General features: G+C 24.6%; 1 protein-coding gene, 1 long non-coding RNA gene and 1 other non-coding gene across 4 annotated transcripts in view; 1 reads left to right on the top strand and 2 right to left on the bottom strand.

The window, feature by feature from the left end:
- The window catches only part of LOC135959936 (uncharacterized), a 186320-nt gene that overhangs the window by 55312 nt on the left and 103957 nt on the right, over nucleotides 1–27051 (bottom strand). The window contains exons 6-7 of one of the 2 annotated variants that reach the window (XR_010576565.1): nucleotides 12342–12410; nucleotides 11991–12253 (exon numbers count right to left, since the gene is read on the bottom strand). The exons of the other annotated variant lie outside the window; for it this stretch is intronic. This is a non-coding gene — a long non-coding RNA (uncharacterized LOC135959936). Of the gene's footprint in view, nucleotides 1–11990; nucleotides 12254–12341; nucleotides 12411–27051 lie in introns of those variants that run through there. 2 annotated transcript variants of the gene reach the window in all.
- gol (goliath) overlaps nucleotides 1–27051 on the top strand; it is a 71270-nt gene that overhangs the window by 41165 nt on the left and 3054 nt on the right. Inside the window, exons 3-7 of the mRNA XM_065511084.1 lie at nucleotides 19620–20388; nucleotides 20484–20616; nucleotides 23161–23278; nucleotides 25154–25305; nucleotides 25367–25463. Of these exons, the coding sequence (XP_065367156.1) occupies nucleotides 19836–20388; nucleotides 20484–20616; nucleotides 23161–23278; nucleotides 25154–25305; nucleotides 25367–25463 (1053 nt within the window). The 5' untranslated portion in view covers nucleotides 19620–19835. The remainder of the gene's footprint in view (nucleotides 1–19619; nucleotides 20389–20483; nucleotides 20617–23160; nucleotides 23279–25153; nucleotides 25306–25366; nucleotides 25464–27051) is intronic.
- On the bottom strand, nucleotides 22911–22982 carry TRNAA-CGC (transfer RNA alanine (anticodon CGC)). Its single transcript has one exon. It is a non-coding gene; the product is annotated as a tRNA-Ala (tRNA).

Below are 27051 nucleotides of genomic sequence, written 5' to 3'. Positions count from 1 at the left end.
TATTCTGGACCGTTTTATATAGAGAAGTCGATATAGCCTTGTCTGTCTGTTCATTTGTATGTTGAAATAATGTTTCCGTTGCCCCAACATAACTTACATACATGATTCATACTTCAATATATCCGCTATAGTGCTGGTTCAGTTGCTATTTAAAATGGAGAAAATCGGTCCACAAATGCCTGAGATATAAGCAAAAAACCATGACTACCTAGACTTTTTACCTATTTTTTATCTATATCTGGATTATTAAGTAATATAGACAATATGGATATCTAATGATAGATATTTCAAAGACCTTTCCAACAATGTTTATAACGTCATAGTAATTCGGATCTACAATGAGTCAAAATCAAGAAAAATATTTTTTTAACCCGAGTTTTTTTTCACCTAAAAAAAATTTTAACATAAAATTTTTTTCAACCATATTTTTTTACAAAAAAAAATAATTTTCCATCTTTATCTTAAAGTGAAGGGTATGTAAGATTCGGCATTTAATTTTTTTTTGTTCTTTTTGCTTTAATGAATGTCAACATTAAAACAAGAAAACAAATAAGAACTTGCATGACATTTAAGATAAATTAAAACAGAAATCGAAAACAAGGAAAACTAAAATAAAATCCAACTAATTGAAGTTTCAACACAATAGCACCACTTGCTTTTCGTAAATATTGTTTGTATACAACCAATAAAATACACAGATACTCTTAGCAAAAGGACCCTTTTCACAGAATTTATGTAGTTTTTTATTTTTATTTATTATTGTTTTTTTTGAGTTTAGTTCTTCTTAAGTGTTTAATTTATGGGGCAAAGCAATTGGCTTTAGTCCAACTAGAGTATATAGTAAGTATTTATAAAATTTATGATTTCAATATATTTATTTCTATCATGGGTAAATATTTATGACAAATAAATAAAAAACAATAATAGAAACAATATAAAATAGTAATAATAATGACAATATATAGTTGTCATATATAATATTCGTAGTATATGAAGTGACAGTATGTCAGAAATATTATATATGAAGTTAAAACAAATTAAAGCAAATAAATATCCATATTAAACAAACAAAAAAAAATATCAATAGAATATGAATGAATACAGTGGACAGGAAAAATTTACATACTTAATAATGGGACGTACTAGTTAATAGACAAAAAGCTTTCGCAAAGCTTTCAAACAATATAAAAAGAAAACTTGTAACTATGAAAATTCTTGAAAAAACTTCAATTCAAAAGTGTTTTTTTTAATAGTTTTCATATACAACAGAATTCAAGCTTATTTTTTTCATAATATCTGTGATTTAAGTGTAATTCTAGTAGAGTTTTATTAAAAGCTTTTTGTGGCAGCCAACTTAAAACCCATCTAAGTTTTTATGCTATATGAAGTGACAGTATGTCAGAAATATTATATACAATGTTAAAACAAATTAAAGCAAATAAATCTCCATATTAACGAAACAAAAAAAAATATCAATAGAATATAAATGAATACAGTGAACAGTGAAAAATTTACATACTTAATAATGGGTCGTACTAGTAAATATACAAAAAGCTTTCACAAAGCTTTTAAACAATATAAAAGGAAAACTTATAACTATGAAAATTCTTGAAAAAAGTTCAAGTCAAAAGTGATATTTTTAATAATTTTCCATAAGAAAGCTTTTATAAAGCTTTTGATTATATACAATTTCCACATAAAACATAATTCAAGCTCATTCGTTTCATAATGTCTGTGATTTAAGTGTAATTCTAGTAGAGTTTTATTAAAAGCTTTTTATAAACCTCTCTTTTACTTGTAACTACTGGCTTTCGTTCACTTTTAACTCCCACTGTATTTTTTTCCATATAATATCTCTGTGACTAAAGTGTGATTCTTCTAGTGGCAGCCAACTTAAAACCCATCTAAGTTTTTATGCTAGTGTTTTATAATACCAAATAGAAAGAAAGAAAAAAATCAATGCTGATTATAAATAACAGCACAATGACAATGTAATTTTAACAAAATATTGGCTTTTAGCCAAATAGGTTTTCTGTTATTTTCATTTATTATTGTTATTATTGGTTGGTTGTTATTTTCCACCATTATTTCCAATAAACACAAACAGAAGTGCACAAGAATTGAACATAAAAAACAGAAGGATATTGAATAAAGTGTTTGATTTAATAACATTTTAATGAAGTCTATTTAAATAATGACTTGGTATTTGAGTTTCTGGGAAAAAGAACATTGAAAATGTACATTAATTATAATTTAGTGTTGTTTAAAGGATTAAAGTTTAGGCTTTACATTGCAAGACTTTTTAAAACAAAATTTAAAAAAAAAAAATTGGCAGTCACAACCATGACCTTCTCAGTATTGAAGAGTTACGTCATTATTGGCAAAGCTTAAATAAATATTTAGGTATTATAAAAGGTATTACATACTTAAATAAAGTATTTAAATTGTTTAAAGTTTATAATTTAAGAGGTCAAATATTATTTGATCTACAATATAAAAATACTAATTACTTTAAGAAGTAACTAAGTCAGTCTAATAAAAAAGCTTTATTTTTTATAGGAGCTTTGGAAATGGCTTTTAGTTATATTTTTAGTATAAAAAGCTTTGAAAAGTATTGTAAAAAAGATTATTTGTTCAGAAATTTTAAAAAATATATAAAAAATTTAAGCTGATTAAAAAAGTTTTTTTTCTAATTTTTTATTTAAACTAATTTTTTGTTAAAAAGCTTGGAAAATTATCAACTTTTCAATATTGCAACAAAAATATCATAATTTGAAGTATATTAACATTATTGTAAAAAAGCTTTTTTAAAGCTTTTAAGAACATTTTGATTAGGTTCACTAACAAAGCTTTTTGGCTGTCGCACATGAGCAAATATACATAAATGTTAATACGAATTTTGGAATTCAAGCATAAGAACTTTTGCAAAGCTTTGAAATAGCTTTCAATACATTTAAATAAAACTTGTGTGAATAAGTCAACTTTTTTATTAGTGTAAATTTGAAAAATGAGCTTTTGTAATATTTAAGCTTTTGACAAATGCTTGGAAGAATGTTCAATTGTTTTCAGCTTAAAATAATCGCAATTTCGAACACAATTTTAATTTAGAAAAATTTACTTTTGAACCTGATTTATGGAGTTTTGCCCACAATACTTTTTCAATGTTTTGATAAAATTTAAATAAATTTAAAACAGTTTTAGGTGAACTTAGACAAATTAGCTTTGTTACTATTATAACTTTATTTTTGTAACAAAAGCTTAGAAAGAAGCTTAACTAATTTCAGCTGAATGATTGTATGGTAAAAATATCTTCATTTTAGGGTTATGAACAGTTTATTATAAAAGCTTTGCTAACGTTTTTTAAGAAAAATTTAATTTAGATCATGAAATGTTTATTTTATCATGATTTTGTTTTAAAGAGCTTTTTCACAGAATTCATAAATATGTCAACATTTTATACTGTGTCTTATAGATAAGACTGATTTTGATATTTGAGTTTCATTATTTACGATTTTTTATAAAAGCTTTGCAAAACAAAATAAATTTAAACAAATTTGTAAAAATTTAAAAAAGCTTTGAATCCATTTTAGCTTTATTTTTAATACAAAAGCTTTAAAAAAGCTTGGTAAAGTACTTAATTGTGACCAACTTTAAATTACTGTGATAAAAATATATTAATTTAGAAATGATTAACTTTTTTTTAAAAAGTTTTACAAAAGCTTTTAGGCAAATTTTAATTAAATCATGAACTAAGTTTTTGTTGTTACTTAGGTTCGAAAATATATGAATTTTATTATGATTTTTGGAGTTTTTGTGAAAAAGCTTTTTTAAAGCTTTAATAAAAAATTTTATAATTTGAAGTGAAAGTCTAAAGAATAGTTTAAATTTTTATAAGTGACTTTCTGAAACGTAAATTATGATTTCTTATAAAAGCTTTATAAAAGCTTGAAATTAAATTATAGAGTTTTAATACAAATTTTCATATTTTAAAGTGAAAGTCATAGAATAGTTAAAATTATGTATAAGAGTTTTACATAAACCTTAACTGTGATTTTTTATAAAAGCTTGAAATGAAATTATATAATGAAATTTAATAAAAATTTTTATATTATAAATGAAGTTAAAGTATACATTTTTTATTAGAGTCCCAGAGAAACCTTAATTATGATTTTTTATAAAAGCTTTTGCAAAAACTTTCAATGATATTATAAAGTATTATTTAAAAATGTTTGATAGCTTTTAGCTACTTAAAACTTTATTTTTGAATAAACATTTTTGAAAGCCTTTAAAGAAATCCTTTTTGTCTTCTTATTAAAAATACTGGCACAAAACTAGCTTAATTTTAAAAATCATTAACATTTCTTTAAAAAGCTTTTCTAAAGCTTTTAAGAAAATGTGTATTTAAAGCATAAAACAAGTTCTTTTAATAATTAATTTTAAAAAATATTCAATTTAATAAATTTTTTTTTAAATTTTTGTAATAAAGCTTTTTTAAAGCTTTTATAAAAATAATCAGAAATTTATAGAAAAATTTATATTTATTATTAGAGGCGTATAGACATTTTTTCATAATATTCTAAAAAACTTTTGTTAAAGCTTAACATTTCTTTAAAAAGCTTTCTAAAGCTTTTAATAAAATTTGTATTTAAAGCATAAAACATGTTTTTTTGTTACTTAATTTTAAAAAATATACAATTAAATATAAAAATTAAATTTTTTTTTTAAAAAGCTCTTTTAAAGCTTTTATAAAAATATTGATATTATGAACATAAATATAGAAAAATTTAAATTTATTATTAGAGTCGTATAGAAATTAGAAGCTTAACATTTCTTTAAAAAGCTTTTCCAAAGCTTTTAATAAAATTTGAATTTAAAGCAAGAAACAAGTTCCTTTAATACTTAATACTTACTTTAATAAATATACAATTAAATAAAATTTTTGTAAAAAAGCTTTTTAAATCTTTTATAAAAATAGTGAAAGTTATAGAAAAGTTTATGTTTATTATTAGAGGCGTATAGACAATTTATTCAAGATTTTACAAAAAAGCTTTTAATAAAACTAAATAAAGATTTCTAATGTTTTGTGAAAATTTTGTAAATATGTAATTCAATTTAAGAAGGAAATCGAAAAAAAATTAAGTCAAAGCTTTTAAAAAATGTTTATTTTAAAAGAAAAGGAAATCGCAATCTTCTTTATGAGAAATCTTTATTAGATCTAAAAAATATTTTATTTATTTGAAAATCTATTTTATAAACAATCCATTTAAACCATTTATGTATAAATTTGTTGTTTGTTTTATAAACAAAACACTTTCTGTTCAATTTCAAACAAATTTACATTAACACAGCGTTTTTTTTCCGCTTCTTACTACACTTCTCAAATCATACATCAAAGTTAAGGCATTTCCTTTAACAGATTTGAAACCAATTCCATTTCTATTTTCTAAGTAAATATGTGTATAAAACTCAAATAGTTTTTTAAGGAATGCAAAACACTTTTCAAACTAGAGAGAGAGCGAAAAAAAACCCCAACAAACTATTACAAAAATTAATTGCAGATGTTGTAATACAAGTACCGCACAAACAAATTACAAATAGAAAATCCACCAACTGAAAACAAATCTACGAAATAAGAGCACTTGAGTTCAATTGAAAGAATGTTCATTTGAAAAGCGTGTTGAAAATGTAAATTGAAAAATAGTATATGCAGGAACATATGCATGTTTTTGGCATTTATCGCAACTTAAGAAATTTTTGTTAAACAAATTCTTTTTTCAGAGCATTTAATTCATTCAATTTTTTACAAACAAAAAAAGCTTTTGTAAGTATTAAAAAGTTTCTAATATCGCAAAAGCTAAGTAAAGCTTTTAAGTAAAAGTAATATAACCTTCAACCAAACAATTTAATATAATTTATTTATTTTTCCTTATTGGGTCAACAATTTTTTCTATTGTATTCTCATCTCTTTTCTAATAACATTCTTCTAGTTTTTATTCGAAAAAAAAGTATTAACGTTGTTTACTGTTTAGTCTTAAGAGCTTTTTTCTCTACTCGATTATTTATATTTATTTTTATAAAATTTATATTGCCAACAAACCTTATTATTGTAAACATTCAACGACAACACAAGCAACGTCATCATCAACATCTTCATTATTGAACCATTAATGTGCTGTTTAAGTTGATTGTTTGCTCTTGAATGCAAAAAATAAAATCATCGAACAATTGAATTTGCTGCTGCTGTTAAGAAACAACTTTTCCTTTTGTTTCTGTGATATTTCTGGTTCCAACAACAAATTTGCTAAGTACATATAATTCTTTAAAATGCAAAAAAGAATAAATTGCATTTGTAACAAAAATCAATAGACCAACACAGCCAAACAAACTCAACTGCTCGTACATTAAAATCAAATGTTATATATAAAAAAACAAAGGCCAGAGGTTCTCAAACTAAAGAAAGCTTTTTTGGATTTGATTCAATTTTCAAGAAAGCTTTACATAATCTTGTAGCAATTACAAAGCAATGCCCACAGTATTTAGTAAGGGTTTTTAAAATTCCCAAAAACAGTTTAAGAATTGGACTATGCCCAATTATATTCTGATTCTCTCAGATTTCGAATATATGATCTCTGGTTTCTTAAAACTTATTTGTGTTCCTAGTGATTCTAGGAATACCCTACTAAATTTTAGAATTTTTATCAAAAATCACAAATATTGAAAATAAGTAACCGTGACCTCAGGGGTCAAAGAGGTTTAGACTTATCCGATTTTGTCTAAATGTGCAGTAGATATTGCCTGTGTTCAGGGTCATAAGATCTATGTAATATTTTCTTAAAATCCAGCAACAAAACAACCATTGGCCAGTTAAGCAAATTATGGAATAGAAAAGCTTTTTTCTACAAATCTTCTATATTAAAATTTTTGGTATGGGCAAATTACGAGACATATTTATCTAATTTTTCTTAATATATATTCTCTCAGATATTTTTCAATAAAAATCAAAAATTTAAAATTTAAAATTTTTAAAAATTATAAAAAAAAAAAATTAAATTTTGTGAGCGTGACCTCGGGGGTCAATGAGGTTTAGACTCACCCGAATTCAGTCAAATGTTCAGTATTTATGGCTTGTGTTGTGGACCACAATCTCCTGGTTTTATGTTCTTCAAATCGAGCAATAGAAACAACTATTTGGCCTGTTAACCAAATTATGACCAAGAATTGATTTTTTCTCAAATCTTTGGGCAAATTAAGGGAGATATTTATCAAATTCTTTTCAATATTCATTCTATTAGGAATTTTTTTTAAAAACACAAAAGAACTTTTTTAAAATTAGTTTAAAAAAATTTCAAAATTTTTAAAAATTATAAAAAAATCAAAATAAATAAAAGTGACCCCAAGGGTCAATGAGGGTTAGACTTATCCGATTTTAGTAAAATGTTCAATATATATGGCTTGTGATGTGGACCACAATATTCTGGTATTATTATCTTAAAAGTGAACAATAGAAACAACTATTTGGCCTGTTGACTAAAAAATTACCAAAAATTGATTTTTTCTCAAATCTTCAATATTCAAATCTTTGGTATGGACAAATAAAGGGAGTTATTTAACTAATCCTTTTTTCTATTTATTCTCTCAAGTATTCTTCATAAAACTGCACAGAGACAAGCTAAATATTTTTTTGAATTTGTTTAACAAAAAATTTCAAAATTGAAAAATAGTTGATTTGAAAAAAAACAAATTCGTTTGGTATCATTATCTCTTGTTGGAAAAATTTCATGAGATAGATATGTTATTCTGTGTTACATCAATATTGTTCGGAGGACTTTGTATATTATTTTGGGAACCTCTGAACGACCACATCAACCACAAAGTTCAGCAACAAAACCATTAATGTTTATGGAACATATACAAGTGCTTTACAACTAATTTTTCTGCTTGTAAAACATTATTAGAAGAATCACAATAAAGTACATGAAAATAATTACATTTTACATATTTACAACAATAACAACAACAAAACATTACAAACAGTTACATACAAACAACAACAAACAAGCACACATCCCAGCAGTTCTTGGCGAATGTCCCCAACTAGTGAATTTACCTATCACTAAAGTGACTACTCTCTAGGTTACTTAGAGACACTAAAGTGACAATATACTAACCCTAGGTTAAATGTCTATTGTCACTTAAGCAAAAAAAAAACTAAACAGCATTATATACATATATTAATATTAGATTACTTAGAGACACTTAAGAGACAATTGTCTACACGCTACATTACATGGGATGTATAAAGTAACCAATTGACTGTTCACTGTACTACAAAGAGCAAATACATGTCAAATGGCCCAAAATATATAAATTGGAGTCTTAAAGGGATAAACTGGCTACTTGCTTAACTGCTGGGATGTACAACATTACATTACATACCTCAATAAATACATAGATATGTATAAACGAAAGGAAAGTGTGTGTAAATAAAATATGAAAGAATCAGCGGATATCACGTTTTTTTCCCTTTATGACTATATTTTTCTTCACTCCTAGAAACCTCAACGCACCGACATTCTATAGAAATCTTGTAAAAATAAATGCTATAACAACACTCAGGTATGAATTCTATTTATATCTATATACATATATAATTTTTTTAAATGAAAAATTATCTTGTTGTGTTCAATTTTTATATTTCCGTTTCGATTTTGTTTTATTCTCATTATTTATTGTGTACGAGAAAATGTACGGAAAACCAAACGCCAGTAGTAAGTAGAGGTGCATAAATAAATAAAATGTTGGAAAAATGTTGGTTTGTAGAAAATGTTCAATAAACTTGTACTCATTTTCCTGTGACGCATTTTCTTGTTTTTAATGCGATTGTGATTGTAATATTTAATAAATCAATTTTAATAATTGATATTATCGGACAGTAAATAATATATGGCAGAGAGAGCACCACTTAAGGTGAATAAAAATATGTACTTGAATATTTTATTTAATAAATAGCTTTAAATAAATAACCAGTTCCAGTGGAATTAGGTGAAAAAACTATTACGTTTTTGTATAAACTGAATAATTTGAGTCAGGGTTGGTATTTGAAAAATTTAATTTAATTAAAGTTGTCTCAAAATGGGATAATAGCACCAAAACAATTTTGTAGATAATTTTTTTTTGGAATTTCGTGTTACATACTTTTGTTTTAAATAGTAGCTTATAAATATGTTTCCAAATTGATCATAAACTGAAGTTATTCAAAATAAACTAAATTTTTTGCAGGTTAGAATGAATTTTTGCGAATAACTAGCAAAATCTTTACAATAATTTGTAAATGTTTTATACATTCATTGTAATAAGTTAAAACCTATAAAATTCATTATAAATATCAAAGAAAATACTTATTTTTAAAAAAATATTTTTTAGGTTAGAATGAATTTTTGTGAATAACTTGCAAGATCTTTAAAATAATTAGCAAATTTTTATACAAATATTATAACTTGTTAAAAACTATTAAATTCATTATAAATATCAAAGAAAATCAAGATTTAAAAAAAAAATAATTTTGAGGTTAGAACTATTTTTTGTGAATAACTTGCTAAATGTTTAAGATAAATATAAAATTTTTTATACAGTTATTATAACTGGTGAAAAACTATTAAATTCAGTATGAATATCAAACAAAATCATGATTTTTAAAAAATAATTTTTGAGGTTAGAATGATTTTTTGTTAATAACTTTTAAAATCTTTATTATAACTTGTAAATTTTTTTATACATTTATTACTGTTTGTTAAAATGTACTAATTAAAATAATAATTTAAAAGAAAATCATGTTTTTAAAGAAAATATTTTTGAGGTTAGAATGAATTTTTGTTAATAAATTGCTAAATATTTAAGATAATTAGCAAATTTTTAATACAGGTGTTATAACTGGTTAAAAACTACTAAATTCATTGTAAATATCAAAGAAAATCATGATTTTTAAAAAAAATTGTTTTTGAGGTTAGAATGAATTTTTGTTAATAACTTGCTAAATATTTAAGATAATTAGCAATTTTTTTATGCAGGTAGTTTAGCTGGTTAAAAACTATTAAATTGATTATAAATATCAATGAAAATCATGATTTTTAAAAAAAAATATTTTTGAGGTTAGAATGAATTTTTGTAAATAACTTGCAAAATCGTTATGATAACTTGTAAATTTTTTACACATTTATTACAATTTGTTAAAATGTACTAACTGAAATAATAATTGAAAAGATAATCATGATTTTTAAAAAATAGTTTTTGAGGTTGGAATGAATTTTTGTTAATAACTTGCTATATATTTAAGATAATTAGCAAATTTTTTATGCAAGTATTTTAGCTGGTTAAAAACTATTAAATTGATTATAAATATCAATGAAAATCATGATTTTTAAAAAAATAGTTTTTGAGGTTAGAATGAATTTTTGTTAATAACTTAAAAACTATTTATGATAGCTTTTAAATTTTTTACACATTTATTGCAATTTGTAAAAATGTACTAATTAAAATGATAATTATAGAAAATCATGATTTTTAAAAAAATATTTGTAAGGTTAGAATGTATTTTTGTTAATTACCTGCAAACTCTTTAAGATAATTACCAACTTTTTTATACAGTTATTATAACTGCTTAAAAACTATTAAATTAACTAAAAATATCAAAGAAAATTATAATTTTTTAAAAAAAATATTTTTGAGTTTAGAATGAATTTTCGTTAATAACTTGCAAAATCTTTAAGATAGCTTGTACATTTTTTATACATTAATTATAACTGGTTAAAAATAAATAAATTCAGTATAAATATCAAAGAAAATCATATTTTTAAAAAATTGTTTTGAGGTTAGAATGAATGTTTTTTAATAACTTAGTCTCTTAGTCATTTATATTTTAAATGACACTTTTGTTTCTAATTTCTATATTTTGTTTAAATTAATTTGGAATGCAAAAAAAATAGCAAATACTATTGAATATTAACATATTCCACAAGTCATGGTAATTTAGTCATTCCTGGACTCTTATAAATATTAATTTCATTATTTATTTTCTAAAAACAAAAAAAACAATAGTTGATTTCTTATCAGATTTTCAAAATACTTTAGAACTATTGCTTAAATTAATTGTTTATAGAATCAATTGAAGTTGAGTTCACACTGTTTAAATATGTGATATTATTATTTGTTTTTACATGACTTTTGCAAGAGCAAACAATGACAAAAAATTGGGTTTATTATTATTCTTTCTATCAATATATTTAGTAATTATAATAAATAAATTGCTTGTAGAATGATTGTTTAAATATTTGACATAATTATTATTTTATTTGTTGTTATTTGATTTTGCTTAGAGCAACCAAAGTCAAACAATATTCTCACATTTTGGGATTTTTATTACACATCCCAAAATGTGAGAATATTGTTTACATATGGCATCGAAAACATAATTCGGATAAGACGAATATGGCTGAATATTATATAGACTTCTTCTCTGATCATTTCTAAAGGTATTTATAGACGACAATACTGAGTATTAACACTTTTCAAATTTAAAATATTATTGAAATCAGTCGGTATTTCAAAAAATCGTTTCGAAAAAAAAATAAATTGTTTATACGATAGTATTACAAATATTTTATTTCTTTGTTGATTAATATTTTTCTGAAAATTTTATTTTTATTTTATATTTTCTTGACATTTTTATTTGCCTTATTTGTCAACTGTATTTTATCAAATATTTGCTTCATGTGTAGTTAACTTTAGAAATAATTAAAAAAGCAATAAAAATATAAAAACTAACATTAGTTTAATACTTGTACTCATAAAAAAAATACTACTAAAATACTATAAATTTAATTGATTAGATTTCTAAATAAAATATAAATATCATAAACAAATTTTACGGAAGTTTAGATTTTATGGCTTTAATCAATATAAATAAATCATATCTTTATTTATAATAACGGTTTTAGATAATAATTTCATTAACAAATTAAGTAAAGAGTAGAAAACTTCATACAAAAATATTAAAAATCTTGAAAATCTAGAAAACGTGGAATTCTTGTAATCCACTTTCTTTTTCTGCTGTAATCTGAGCAGCTATTGATTTTGATAATTATTCATTATTGCTGATTTTTACCGACCACTGATCTAGTCTCCACTCATAGCCATCAGGGGCAGAACTTAATCGATTATTTACGAGTGTCAACAAAGTTTATCACTGATCACTGATCTAGAAGTAAAAAAATAAAGAATAAATATTTCATCAAATTAGAAATCACACACAAAATTTCACGTGCTAAAATTATGACATCACTCACAAAACAGCTGACAGAACAAAAACTAAAAGTCCGAATGCATTTTGACCTTCCAGAGAAATGTTAACAAGTCTGTAAATAAAGCCACCGTTAAATTTAAAAATAACACTATAATTACTCTTTGAGATAATTGATGTTTTGTAATGCATGCCTTGAGGCACTCTTGCTTGTTAGAGGGTTAATTTAGAAAGCAATACAGCAATAGGTCATTATTAGATTGTTTGCTTTTACAAAAGTTATGTAACATCAAATAAATATTTGGTTTAAAACTGTTTACTTCCTCATGTAGGGTATCTACCTCTAATTAAATCATTAAGATTAGAGCACGCTTATATTTTTCTTTGTTCCCTTTTAAAAAAGTTCTTTTTTTCTTTTTGTCTTTCAACTATTTTTAATTAATTCATAAATTTTTAAAACATTTAAATGCATTTGTTTAAAATGTTTAGCACGTTTATAGCTTAATCACGTTTTTTTCCATTTAATTTTGGCATGTTAAAGCTTTTTGTTTCTTAAAATAAATGAATATTTTAGCGGTCGGTGTTAGATTTCATATATATATTTTTTTTTTCGTTTAAATATAAACTAAACAAAGATAAATTGTAATAAAAATATCAATTTTTTTTTTTAATTAAAAAATATTTTTCGAGTGATTTTTTTCATTCTTAATACACACATGTCTATGATTTTATGTATTTTTTGTTTAATATTTTTTTTTTGTTTTCTGTATAGAACCTGACTAGAATCTTTAATATGTAATTATATTTATACTTTCGTTCTATACGCAATTTATATTCTGATAAAATCTTTTGAAGTTTCTCTTTTTTTTGGAATATTTTGTTTTATTTCAATTTCAATACAAAAAAATGCCTATAAAAAATATGTTTTTTTAATACAGCTGACAACAAAAAATAACTAAAGTGCATTAGCAATAAATTTTTATTAAATTTTGAAAAATTAGTTGATGTTTTTGTTGTTGAAATAATTGAAACTAATCGTTTAACAAATTTTAATTTTCAAAACTTCTTAACAGAAAGTCATTATTATAATATTTCTTACTATTTGTTCTTACAAAAGTCATGTTATGTCAAACAATCTGCTAACTATAGCGTTGTGATCCAACCTCTATTTTACAAATAAAATATTTCTGCAAAATTAAACCGGCACGGCACATAGACGCTGACATTGAAGATTTATTTTTATTAATAAATGTCAAAATGTTGTTGTTGTGTTTTTTTTTCATTATAAAACAGATCTTGTTTACAATACGCACAACTAAAAATGTTATTCAATGGTAAATTTTTGCGGTTTATCATGGCAAAAATTTCGAATAAATTTGAAAAAAAAAAAAATACAAAACTAAAATCAAAGAAAATGCAGTTTTGAAAAGGAGGCATATAGGAAATTTAGTCTACAAATAAAACAAATATGTCAACAAAATAATTGTTATCTCCATTTTCAGCAAATGTTTGTTTTTGCCGGTCTTAGGTAAGAGCAAACAATGTACAGTGGGTGAGAATATAGTGGAAATGAGTCTAGCATTTCTAACATGATGTTCTGAATCACATGAAATTTCTCATGGGCGTAGCATAGAATTATTTCAGTTTAGTTTTTGAGAGTGGTGATCCCTTAGGAGCAGCGCTAAGGGGACTCAAAGTTCGCAGCTCACTTTAAAGATTCTTTCGTTTTTAACCCATTTTATGCTGAAATTTCGGGATTTCTGAAATCTCAAAGCTGGAAATCCCTAATAAAATACAACGTATAAGTTTATGTTACACCACCTGTCTAAGAAAACTGGATTTACTATTCGAAATTTCCAACTGGGTTGATTTCTCAGACATTGCAAGCAATCGTACGACTAAATCTACAACTACAAACAATTTGCAACCAGTTTGGAGCCACATTTATGACACCCAAAGTTAAGAACCTTCAACAGCATAGACAACAACACACAATTTTAAAACTAAAAAACATAAAAAAATATTGTGGATTGGATATATAATCCAAACAGCAACAAAACGCATAATTTTTCTGAATAATATCGTGTTTAAAGGAATCATTTAAATTCATTTTATGTACGCGCCGGCACACACAGATTTAAATTGTAGTCATGCATGTGGGTTGGCGTTTTTCTTGGCAAAAATTTTTGTTTGCTTTGCTTATTTCCATGCTGCAAAAAATTGTTGTGGTCTTGGCCAAAACAATAATAAATAAACATTAACAATAACAGAAAATAAAATAAAAAACAAACGCACTAAGCGTAATACTTACAGATACACAATGGGGAGTCAGATATAAAGATAGGCAATTGTGGATATTTATAGGAGACCGGTTGGATTTGTTGTATAAAATAAGAGATACATATTAACTAGAATTTATGTTAAAAAGTAATTTCTAAATTTTTAACCCAAAATGAAATGAAAATTTTCCAACATATAAAAGTTATTTGAAAGCAGCATTATAATATGGAATGTTCCCGAAATTTCGTTGTCAACAATGAATTTTCCCACCCTATAAAAAAAACAGCTAAGACACAATAAGTAATTAGTCACTTAGCTAAGACACAATAAGTAATTAAGCCCAGACACAATACAATGTCTGCATTGACAGGTTTTCCCCTAAAATAAAGCTAATCAACTAGTTTCTTGTGTTTTGGTTATAAGAAATCGTAAAATAATTTAGAAAATCTTATATTAAAATAAAATTCTATTTGACACTTGTTTTCTGCTGGCAGTCGCAACAAAAAGTTCTTTGTCCAAATAAATTTTATTTTGACAAATAAACAAAACATTATTTTTATTATTATATTTTCTGTTTGCATTATATAAACAACAAAAATTAAGATCATTGACTGATGAAAAATTAAAAATGAAAAAAAAACACATCAAAACAAATAAACACATTCGCAAAAAAACGCATTTGTTGGCAAATTTTTATTTTAACAACAAAATAAATAATTTGTTTTTTTATTTTATTTTTTTGTTTTCTTATTTGGTTAAAGTAGTATTTTTAAATTATTTTCAGTTTAAAAATTCGTTAAATATTTTGGCTGCATGCCCATAAAATACTCGATAAAATAAATATTTTGTTTAACAAAATCTGCTCACATACTCGCACATTAGTTAATGGCAATTGCAAAAAAAAAACAAAAAACACCCAATAAAAATAAATACTTTAAACAATAATAGATTTATTTATAAAATGTTTGCAAAATGACAACGACATAAAAAATAAAATAAATAAAAAATACTCAGGTGGGTGAAGATCGGCTAAAGGAAATCTTTACCATATGTAAGGGGATGTAAGATATTAGAATATTAAACAAAACATTATAGCGACCAATTTGAAAGACGTCACAGACTAAAAAAGTCTTGTGTATAACACTATTTTCTATAGAAAATCTTGTGTATAACAGTATTTTCTGTAGAAAATCTTGTGTATAACAGTATTCTCTATAGAAAATCTTGTGTATAACAGTATTCTCTATAGAAAATCTTGTGTATAACAGTATTCTCTATAGAAAATCTTGTGTATAACAGTATTCTCTATAGAAAATCTTGTGTATAACAGTATTCTCTATAGAAAATCTTGTGTATAACAGTATTTTCTATAGAAAATCTTGTGTATAACAGTATTTTTCTTTATGAAATCTTGTGTATAACAGTATTTTTCTTTATGAAATCTTGTGTATAACAGTATTTTTCTTTATGAAATCTTGTGTATAACAGTATTTTTCTTTATGAAATCTTGTGTGTAACAGTATTTTCTATAGCAAATCTTGTGTATAACAGTATTTTCTATAGAAAATCTTGTGTATAACAGTATTTTCTTGAGAAAATCTTGTGTATAACAGTATTTTCTTGAGAAAATCTTGTGTATAACAGTATTTTCTTGAGAAAATCTTGTGTATAACAGTAATTTCTTGAGAAAATCTTGTTGTACACAAGATTTTACAGTATTTTTTAGAGAAAATCTTGTGTATAAAAGTATTTTTTATATGAAATCTTGTGTATAACAGTATTTTCTATAGAAAATCTTGAGTATAACACAATTTTCTATAGAAAATCTTGAGTATAACACAATTTTCTATAGAAAATCTTGAGTATAACACAATTTTCTATAGAAAATCTTGAGTATAACACAATTTTCTATAGAAAATCTTGAGTATAACACATTTTTCTATAGAAAATCTTGTGTATAACACAATTTTCTATAGAAATTATTATGTTTTGCTCAATTTTCTATAAAAAATATTGAGTTTAGCTCAATTTTCTATAGAAAATCATGTGTGTAACAGTATGTTATGTAGGGTACCTCTTCACAAAACATTTTACAAACAAATAAGTAAACACCCAAAACCCCCACTACATATATTGGCGTGTGTCATCTGTTGACTTTCAGGCAGGTGGGAAATTTTGTAACAACAAAAAAAAAATAAAACAACAACCCAAAATTCAAATAAGAACCAAAAAAAAACATTTGCAAATATATTTTTATTTGATTTTAAGTAGATTAAAGAAATTGTTAGCAACACAAATTTTGTTTAATTTTCTTTATAAATAAAAACAAATGTTGCTTTATATATTTTTTTTTTGGTCATTGTTGTAGCAAAAGGTCAAAATTCTTGCTAGTTTTGTGTGGTTTTGTATTACAGTTTATTTTATTTTTTTGACAACAATAAATGTCAATTGCTTTGCTACTAAAAGAATCGCAGAGAAGATTAGTCAAAAGTGTAAGGGACTTTTAACACCAGACATACTACAGACATTAAAGTTATTTATTATATTTTCCAAGAACAACATGTTGACTTATTAAATGAAATGACGCGACGCGCTTTTTTCAATTCTTTGTTTGAAGTAACTATAAGATTAATTTCATTAAATTGTATTGCTTTTATGGTTAAAGAAATAAAGAACAAAGTTTTTGTGGACTCATATTGTTATATGAGTACATTTTCCTATTAAATAAATTTTTTTCCCCTTAACGGACAATTATTCAAAACAAAGGAAATTTTTAGAATAATTTTAAATTTGTTTTAAGCTTTTAGATTTCGTTCTAAAAATATAAAAAAATTCAAATAAAATTTTCCTTGAGGGAAATTTTTCATATTTTATTAAATTCTTATTAACCATTTAAATATTGTTATAAATATATTAAATATTTGTTATTATCGCTTTTCAATAAAATTTCCCTTAAAGGGAAATTTTTTGAAACATGGGAAATACATATTTAAAATTATTACGAATTTGTTTTTAGCTTTTAGAGTTGCTTTTAAAAATATAAATATTTTTAAAAAAATTTTGTTAAATAAAATTTCCCTTAAAGGGAAATTTTTCAAAATAGCGAAAATTTTTACAATTATTACAAAATTGTTTTAATCTATTAGATTTCGTTCTAAAAATATAAAAAAATTCAAAAAATGTTTTTTAAATAAAATTTCCTTTGTAGGGAAATTTTTCATAACATGGGAAATTTTAAAAATGATATTATATTCTTATTAACCGTTTAAATTTTGTTATAAAAATATTAAATATTTGTAATATCTTTTTCAAATAAAATTTCCCTTAAATGGAAATTTTTCAAAACGCAGAAGATTTTGAAAATTTTAACGATTTTTTTTAAGCTTATAGAATTTATTTTGCAGATATATAAAATTTCAAAAAAAGTTTGTTAAATAAAATTTCCCTTTAAGGGAAATTTTTTAAAATAGGGGAAATTTTTAAAATTTTATTAAATTCTATTAATCATTTAAATGTTGGTATAAAAATATTAAATATTTGTTAATATCGCTTTCAAATAAAATTTACCTTAAAGGGAAATTTTTTGAAATATGGGAAATTTTTAAATTTATTAAGAATTTGTTTTAAGTTTAAAGAAATTATTTAAAAAATATAAAAATTTTCGAAAAATGTTAGTTAAATAAAATTTCCCTTAAAGGGAAATTTTTTAAAACGAGGGAAATTTTGAAAATTTTAACGAATTTGTTTCAAGCTTAAATAAATTATTTTAAAATTATAAATATTTAGAAAAAATTTCCGTTAAATAAAATTTCCCTTAAAGGGAAATTTTTCAAAACAAGAGAAATTTTAAAAATATTAACGTATTTGTTTTAAGCTTAAAGAATATATTGTAAAAACATAAACATTTTCGTAAAATGTTTGTAAAATAAAATTTCCCTTATAGGGAAATTTTTCAAAATAGGGTAAATTTTTAAATTATTACAAAGTTGTTTTAAGATTTTATATTTCATTTTAAAAATATAAAAAATTACAAAAAAATTTTGTTAAATAAAATTTCCCTTTAAGGGAAATTTTTGGAAACAGGGGAAATATTGAAAATGTTATAAAATTCTTATTAATCGTTTAAATGCTGTTATAAATATATTAAACATTTGTTAATATGGCTTAACAGTAAAATTTCCCCTAAAGGGAAATTTTTCAAAACAAGGAAAATTTTGAAAATTTTAACGAATTTTTGTTAAACTAAAATAATTTATTTTAAAATTATAAACATTTTCCAATTATGTCTGTTAAATAAAATTTCCTTTAAAGGGAAATTTTTCAAAATCAAGTAAATTTTTAAAATTCTAACAAATTTGTTTATACTTAAAGAATTTATTATAAAAACATAAAGATTTTCGAAAATTTTCACAATTATTAAAAATTTGTTTTAAGCTTAAAACAAAAATATAAAAAAATTTCAATAAATATTTATAAAATAAATTTCCCTTTTAGGAAAAATTTTGTTAAATAAAATTTCGTTTCAAGGGATTTTTTTTTAGTAGAGATTAGAGATTTAAATAAAATTTCCTTTAAAGAGCTCTTAAGATTTGAAGCAACCTGTTCTATCTTTTAAAAAGTTTGACTAGCATTTTTTATATGAAATAATTAAAAGCTAAAGATAATGAAACAAGTGTGTCAAAAACCGGTTAAAGTTGCTAGGGGATGCCGTTTGTTTTTATTTTTGCCAACAACTCAAACATACTAACTGTACTAGATTTCTATTTTTAAACCCTTTTAAGTAGCCACTATTTTTTGTAGACAAAACTTAACTTTATCTTATAATAAACAAAACAAGAATATTCCAAAGTATATTTAAAATTTTTTCCATTCAGTTTTTTTACCAAAACAAATTTATTGCTATTGATAGTTAAATAATGCCGGCTTATCTATAATTAATAAAAATTACCTATATTTTGCACAAAAACAAAAGTCTAAATATTATGGATTTTGATAACTTAATGAATTTTTTAAACAAACAAAAATTTCATTTTTATAATTTCAGACTACGAGCGACATTGCACGAGAAAAGTTAAGTTATTAAGGAAAAATATAAATTAAAACAAGAAAATAAATGCTGGTGTTAAAAAAATTAACAATAAACAAATTAAGAAAAAGTGCCAATGAACTAAAATTTGGAAATTAATTAAAGGAAACAAAAAAACTGCTTAATAAAACAGTTAAAAAACAATATAATTTTATAGTGATATAATATTAAACTATGGACTCACGCGAACTATTACTATTTCTGGCCTGCATGGGCCTTTTAGGAGGTCTACGCTTTACCTCCACCACCACCACAACCTCCTTAGTGGCCGCCATGTCTATAGCGAATCAAGATCTGGAACGTTATTTTCATTCGGCCAATCGTACACAAACTTTAGCCTCGGAAGAGCGCATAGCCATGGATGTCTATACTTATGCTTTCCTCAATTATAGTTACCTGGAAAACCAACAGTTAAGGGTGGTCAACTATCAGGAGGAAAAGGCCCGCTATGGTGAGGGTAAAATACTAACGGTTCAGGGCAAACTTATACATATAAGCACGCCCGAAGATCCCAAAGATGATTCGGCCTGTTCATTTAATTTGCTGGGCACCAATGGCCAGCCCATACCCACATTTGGTGTTTCGTGGATAGCTTTGGTTAGAAGAGGACGTTGCACTTTTGAGGAAAAGGTGAAAAATGTCTTTCTAAATGGCGCAGCGGGCGTTATAATTTATAACGATAAGCCCGTTATGAATTTGGAAAAGATGCAGATTAAGGGTAAAACACGTAAGTATATTGAATACAAATTAAATTGTATTAGAAATGCGCATTTATTTTAATTATTCGATTGTTAATTTTTTGGTTTTTATTGTTGCTTCTAGGTAATATAACTGCTGTGATAACGTATCAAGATATTGGTCTAGAAATGGCAATGCGTCTCGATCAAGGGTTCGATGTGTCGGCTCATATAATAGAGGGCCGCAGTGGCATGCGGCCTATAAATAGTTTAAATAGGTAAGTGTTAAAGGAAATTATATAAAGTAAAACAAAGTTAGAACAAATTTAGAAAAATGTGTAAATTTCTTGCAAAAATTACATTTTGTCTTATAACTTTTTAATTTAATAAGCAGCTGTAATTAAATTTTAATATTTTATTAAAGAACTTTTAAAAAGCTTTTCAACGATACCCATAATCATATGATTTATGTAATTTTTAAAACTTGGGAAGGAATCCGATTTTACAGATATGGGCCCCTTTGTACTACAAACTTAGTATTTCTTTAAGTACATTAAATAAGTGTTAAAATAATTATATATTTTCTAAATTTAAGAAGTCTCCCATATAAAATACTTAAAAAAATTTCATTTTGTCGTATAACTTTTAAATTTAATTAGCAGCTGTAGTTGTGTTTTAATATTTTATTAAAGAACTTTTAAAAAGCTTTTCAACGATACCCATAATCATATGATTTATACAATTTTTGAAACTTGGGAAGGAATCCCATTTGACAGATATGGGCCCCTTTGTACACCAAACTTATTATTTCATTAACTACATTATAAAAGTGTTAAAATAATTTTATATTTTCTAAATTTACGAAAGTCTTCCATACAAATTACTTGAAAAAATTACATTTTGCCCTATAACTTTTTAATTTAATAAGCAGCTGTACCTAGATTTTTATATTTTGTTAAAGAACTTTTAAAAAGCTTTTCAATGATACCCATATTCATATGATTTATACAATTTTTGAAACTTGGGAAGGAATGCCATTTGACAGATATGGGCCTCTTTGTACACCAAACTTATTATTTCTTTAAGTACATTAAACAAGTGTTAAAGCAATTTGAAAAATGTTCAATTTAAGAAAGTCTCTCATATAAAATACTTGAAAAAATTACATTTTGTCTTATAACTTTTTAATTTAATAAGCAGCTGTACTTAAATTTTAACATTTTATTAGAGAAATTTTAAAAAGCTTTTCAACGATACCCATAATCATATGATTTATATAAATTTTGAAACTTGGGAAGGAATCCCATTTGTCAGATATGGGCCCCTTTGTACACCAAACTTATTATTTCATTAACTACATTATAAAAGTGTTAAAATAATTGTATATTTTCTAAATTTACGAAAGTCTCCCATATAAATTACTTGAAAAAATTACATTTTGCCCTATAACTTTTTAATTTAATAAGCAGCTGTACCCAGATTTTTATATTTTATTAAAGAACTTTTAGAAAGCTTTTCAATGATACCCATATTCATATGATTTATACAATTTTTGAAACTTGGGAAGGAATCCCATTTGACAGATATGGGCCCATTTGTACACCAAACTTATTATTTCTTTAAATACTTTAAATAAGTGTAAAAATAATTTTATATTCTCTAAATTTAAGAAAGTCTCCCATATAAAATACAGTCATTAATGCACCGAATTTGATGATTTTCAATAGCAAAACTTTTGAACCAATAACTGATAAACAGAATCAACAATTGGGTCCGTAAATTATCTAATAACTTGATTTAAACACACATACAATTAGATTTAACTCTTTAAATTGATTCTACAACCTTAAAAATTCACAAAAATTTATTTATATTTTTGTATATAAAGGCAAAATGCATAAATATTGTTTAAATTACATTCTTGTGAAAATAATAAAAAATGTCTTAATGCCATGGCTTGTGACAATTTCAAGAAGCAAATGACACTCAAATGTGAATAACCGGCCAATATTTATTTCGTTCGCATGGTTCATTAACATAATTTCTGTGAATGAACTCTAGCCAAATGGTTGCAAGTACCCCGGTACTTAATAAGCCCCCCTTTAAAGATTAAACATACGTTAGAAATAATAAAAAAAAAATGAAATGCATAGACATATTAAACGTCCGTCCATCCGTCTGTCTGTGCCAAAGAGATAGAGTCATTATTATTATTATTGTTGTTTAATAATATTTGTTTTGTGTCTACGCTTAAGTGTCGCATATATAAACAATAATTAACAAAATAATAATATAATTAATGAAATTTTATGCACACACAATAAAAACAAAAACAACTAATAATCATGACAACATATAACAAGCCATGGGGTGACAAGTTAGTGTCTGCGTTTATACGTTTTGGTTTAACCAAAATAAAAAAAAGTATTTACTCATCAAAGATAAGCTAAAAAATTTTAAAGAAATTTGCGTAGTCTTCAAACATTTAATATTTACCTTAATTTTTAAAATATTTTGATTTAAAATTTTTAATAAAAAAATAATTGTAAAAAAAAATATTTTTCCATTTAACTGGAGATGCCGGGGTTTGAACCCGGGACTTTTCACATGCGAAGCGAACGCTCTACCACTGAGCTACATCCCCCTGCATTTTCATGCAGCTATTTATAGGGGTTTTTTGTGCAAGCATCCTTACATCAAGGATGTTTGTATGTAACCAACCCCTTTATTTGAGAATTTTCTATTTTTGTTTTACATGATTGTTATCTTGTTGTTATCTTTAGATAAATTTATTAACATGTTTCTTTTTTTTTGTTTTCCAGAACTTCTGTACTATTTGTGGCCATTTCATTTATAATATTAATGGTAATTTCTTTGGTTTGGCTGATATTCTATTATATACAAAAGTTTAGATACATGCAGTCCAAGGATCAACAGTCGGTAAGTAGAAAATTAATAAAAAGTATTTATAATAGACTTCAAAAGATTTCAAAATTATCAAAAATTTAAAAGTAAGTTAAGCTGGGTAATTTGTTCTTGCACACGTTTACGCCATTTGTATAAATATAACTGCTGTGGAATGTGGTTATATTTTTAGCAACAATTATTTTTAACGTCTCGTATATGGCTGATTATTTATATTCATTAATTAAATATGGGTTATAAATAACTGAACTGATATGTAAATACAATTCAATTCAAAACACAACCAAAATGCTTGTGTGTTTTTTTAGCTCAATTATATATAATTGAATTCCTATTAGATTTGAACGCAATTTTCTCAATTTTTTTCATGTTTAAAGTTTTGAATTTTTTAACGAAATCGCCTATTATTTTATAAACATTTTAATATTTTATTCAGAATGTGACCAATATGTACATATATCAAAATTTTTGTTTTCTTGAGTACATCACATTAATGTTAAAATAATTTTAAATTTTTGAAATTTAAAAAATTCTTCCATACAAAATTCTTTAAAAAAATACATTTTGTCTTATAATTTTTTAATTTAATAAGCAGCTGTACCTATATTACAACATTTTATTAAAGAACTTTCAAAAAGCTTTTCAACGATACCCATAATCATATGATTTGTACAAATTTTAAACTTGGGAAGGAATCCCATTTGACAGATATGGAGCTCTTTGTACGCCAAACTTATTATTTCTTTAACTACATTATAGAAATGTTGAAACAATTTAAAATTTTCCAAATTTAAGAAAGTCTTCCATATAAAATACTTGAAAAAATTACATTTTGTATTATAACTTTTTAATTTAATAAGTAGCTATACTTGTATATTAATATTTTATTAAAGAACTTTTAAAAAGCTTTTCAACGATACCCATAATCATATGATTTATGTAATTTTTGAATCCAGGGAAGGAATCCCATTTGGTGGATATGGGCCTCTTTGTACACCAAACTTATTATTTCCTTAACTACATTATATAAATGTTAAAACAATTCAAAATTTTCTAAATTTAAGAAAGTCTCCCATATAAAATTCTTGAAAAAATTACATTTTATCTTATAACTTTTTTATTTAATAAGCAGCTGTACTTAAATTTTAAGAAATTATTAAAGAACTTTTAAAAAGCTTTTCAACGATACCCATAATCATATGATTTATGTAATTTTTTAATTCTGGGAAGGAATCCCATTTGGCAGATATGGGACCCTTTGTACGCCAAACTTATTATTTCCTTAACTACATTATAGAAATGTTAAAACAATTTAAAATTTTCCAAATTTAAGAAAGTCTCCCATATAAAATACTTGAAAAAATTACATTTTGTCTTACAACTTTTTAATTTAATAAGCAGCTGTACTTAAATTTTAACAAATTATTAAAGAACTTTTAAAAAGCTTTTCAACGATACCCATAATCATATGATTTATGTAATTTTTGAATTCTGGGAATGAATGCCATTTGACAGATATGGGCCCTTTTGTACACCAAACTTAGTATTTCTTTAAGTACATTATATAAGAGTTAAAATAATTCTAAAATTTTTAAATTTAAGAAAGTCTCCCATATAAAATACTTGAAAAAATTACATTTTGTCATACAACTTTTTAATTTAATAAGCAGCTGTACTTAAAGTTTAACAAATTATTAAAGAACTTTTAAAAAGCTTTTCAACGATACCCATAATCATATGATTTATGTAATTTTTGAATTCTGGGAAGGAATCCGATTTGACAGATATGGGCCACTTTGTACACCAAACATATAAATGTTAAAATAATTTAAAATTTTCTAAATTTAAGAAAGTTGTATTAACAACATTGTTTTAATTTCCCCTTTTCAGCGCCATCTTTGCTCTGTGACCAAAAAAGCCATCATGAAAATACCCACAAAGACAGGCAAAAGCACAGATGAAAAAGATGCCGAATCAGATTGTTGTGCCATTTGCATAGAGAGCTACAAAGCCTCAGATCTCATAAGAGTGCTGCCCTGCAAGTAAGTATCCTATCATACACGTTTTAACTATAAACAAATCTAACTTTATTTTCCTTTACAGACATGAATTCCATAAAAACTGCATAGATCCCTGGCTAATTGAGCATCGTACCTGTCCCATGTGCAAATTGGACGTTTTAAAATTCTATGGTTATGTGGTGGGTGATGAAATACATACAACACCCTCACCCCAGCATATGCCCGCTAATAATACAGCGCCTTTAGATGACACAGATGTGCCTGTGGTAGTTGTAGGTGTAGTGCCTAGAGCTAATCTCACGCCCACATCCAATGCCAATGCAAATTCATTATCACCATCAGCTGCTACAGTAAATAGCAATAATACTCCCAGTAGATTTAGTGCCACCCAAGCTAGTGTAGAGACACAAACGATTACCACCATAGAGCCACACAGCAGTAGGGAAGATATTGATATACATTTACAACAAAACTATCATAGACCCCCAGCTATAGTAGCAGCAGCTGAACTCACAGCAGTAGATGCTGTCGATAGTAGTTATAATTTTAATTTAATTAACAGCAGTAGTAGTAATAATAGTAGCAATAGTAATAGTAATAATTTACCAAATAGTGATATTAACCAGGCCTGGAGCACTGGCTTTATACAGCAGCAACAAAACCAAGTGAATACTGGCAGTCATCTGGTGACTGATGTCTAAAATAGGAGAGCTATAGGCCCAGACAAAAATAACAAGAGCTGCCAATAGCTAACTTAGAGAAAAAATTTAGTAAAGCAACAAGTAGATCAATTTTTTGGTTTGTTTTAATATTGAAATTCTTTGCTGGGTTATTTATAAACTGCCCTATTCAGGAAATGTTAGACCAACAGAAAATTAACAAAGTTTTAGGTTTGAAAGAGTAATATTTTGTATAATCTCAGCTGATTAGATGTTTAACATAAATTTCTTGTAACTAAAGCTTTAAGCTCCCAGTGAGGTTAAAATTTTCTTGAATAGGGCTGCTGCTGCTGCTGGTATATTTTTATTTCTGTTCTGTTAAGCTATTTTCTTTAAATTTTAATTTGTAGTTATTTCTTTTAAAAACCTTTTATTGTAAATATTTGTTTATATGTTCATTAATTATAATTTTTTGTAATTTTATATAAGTAGTTGTAGTTTAAATGCTTTAAACTGATCCCAAAAATCAATACTTAAGAGTTCTAAGACTTGAGACAAGAAAACACAAAACACAAGAGTTATAAATTTTATAAATCTACCTTTAAGTTTTATGTTTAAACATAATTTTTAGCTAAAGAATTAAAAAAAACACACATTTTTTGTACACCTTAAAATATAAAAAAACATAACAATTATTGTAGTGCTAAATCAAACGAAAAATTTGACAAAAAACTTAGATTTATAAGAAAACAAACAAAAAAATATATAAAAGAAATTTTAGTAAACAGCAGTCAGCGTTTAAAAGGGACTACTAGTCATTTACAAAAAAAAAACAAAAAACTAAACAATTGATTTATAAACGCTGAGAAAAAATACTGTAATTTATAATTAAATGTAAATAATAACTAACATTAAGTTTCAAATTTTTTTCTAAAACGTAAAAAAAAGTATTACCCTAAAGGAAATCAATACTAAACTAAGAAAAATAACAAACAAAATACAAAAAAAAATCAATTAAATGTCGAAAAAATATATGTTTAAAAAACAAAAAAAAAAATAAAATCACAAAACTGCTTTTTCAATTGGTCTACATTTTAGTAATAGCTAG

This window comes from Calliphora vicina, chromosome 5 (genome assembly GCF_958450345.1).
Source record: "Calliphora vicina chromosome 5, idCalVici1.1, whole genome shotgun sequence".
Classification (NCBI taxonomy): Eukaryota; Metazoa; Arthropoda; class Insecta; order Diptera; family Calliphoridae; genus Calliphora; species Calliphora vicina.
This window is presented reverse-complemented; position numbering and strand designations above follow the sequence as displayed.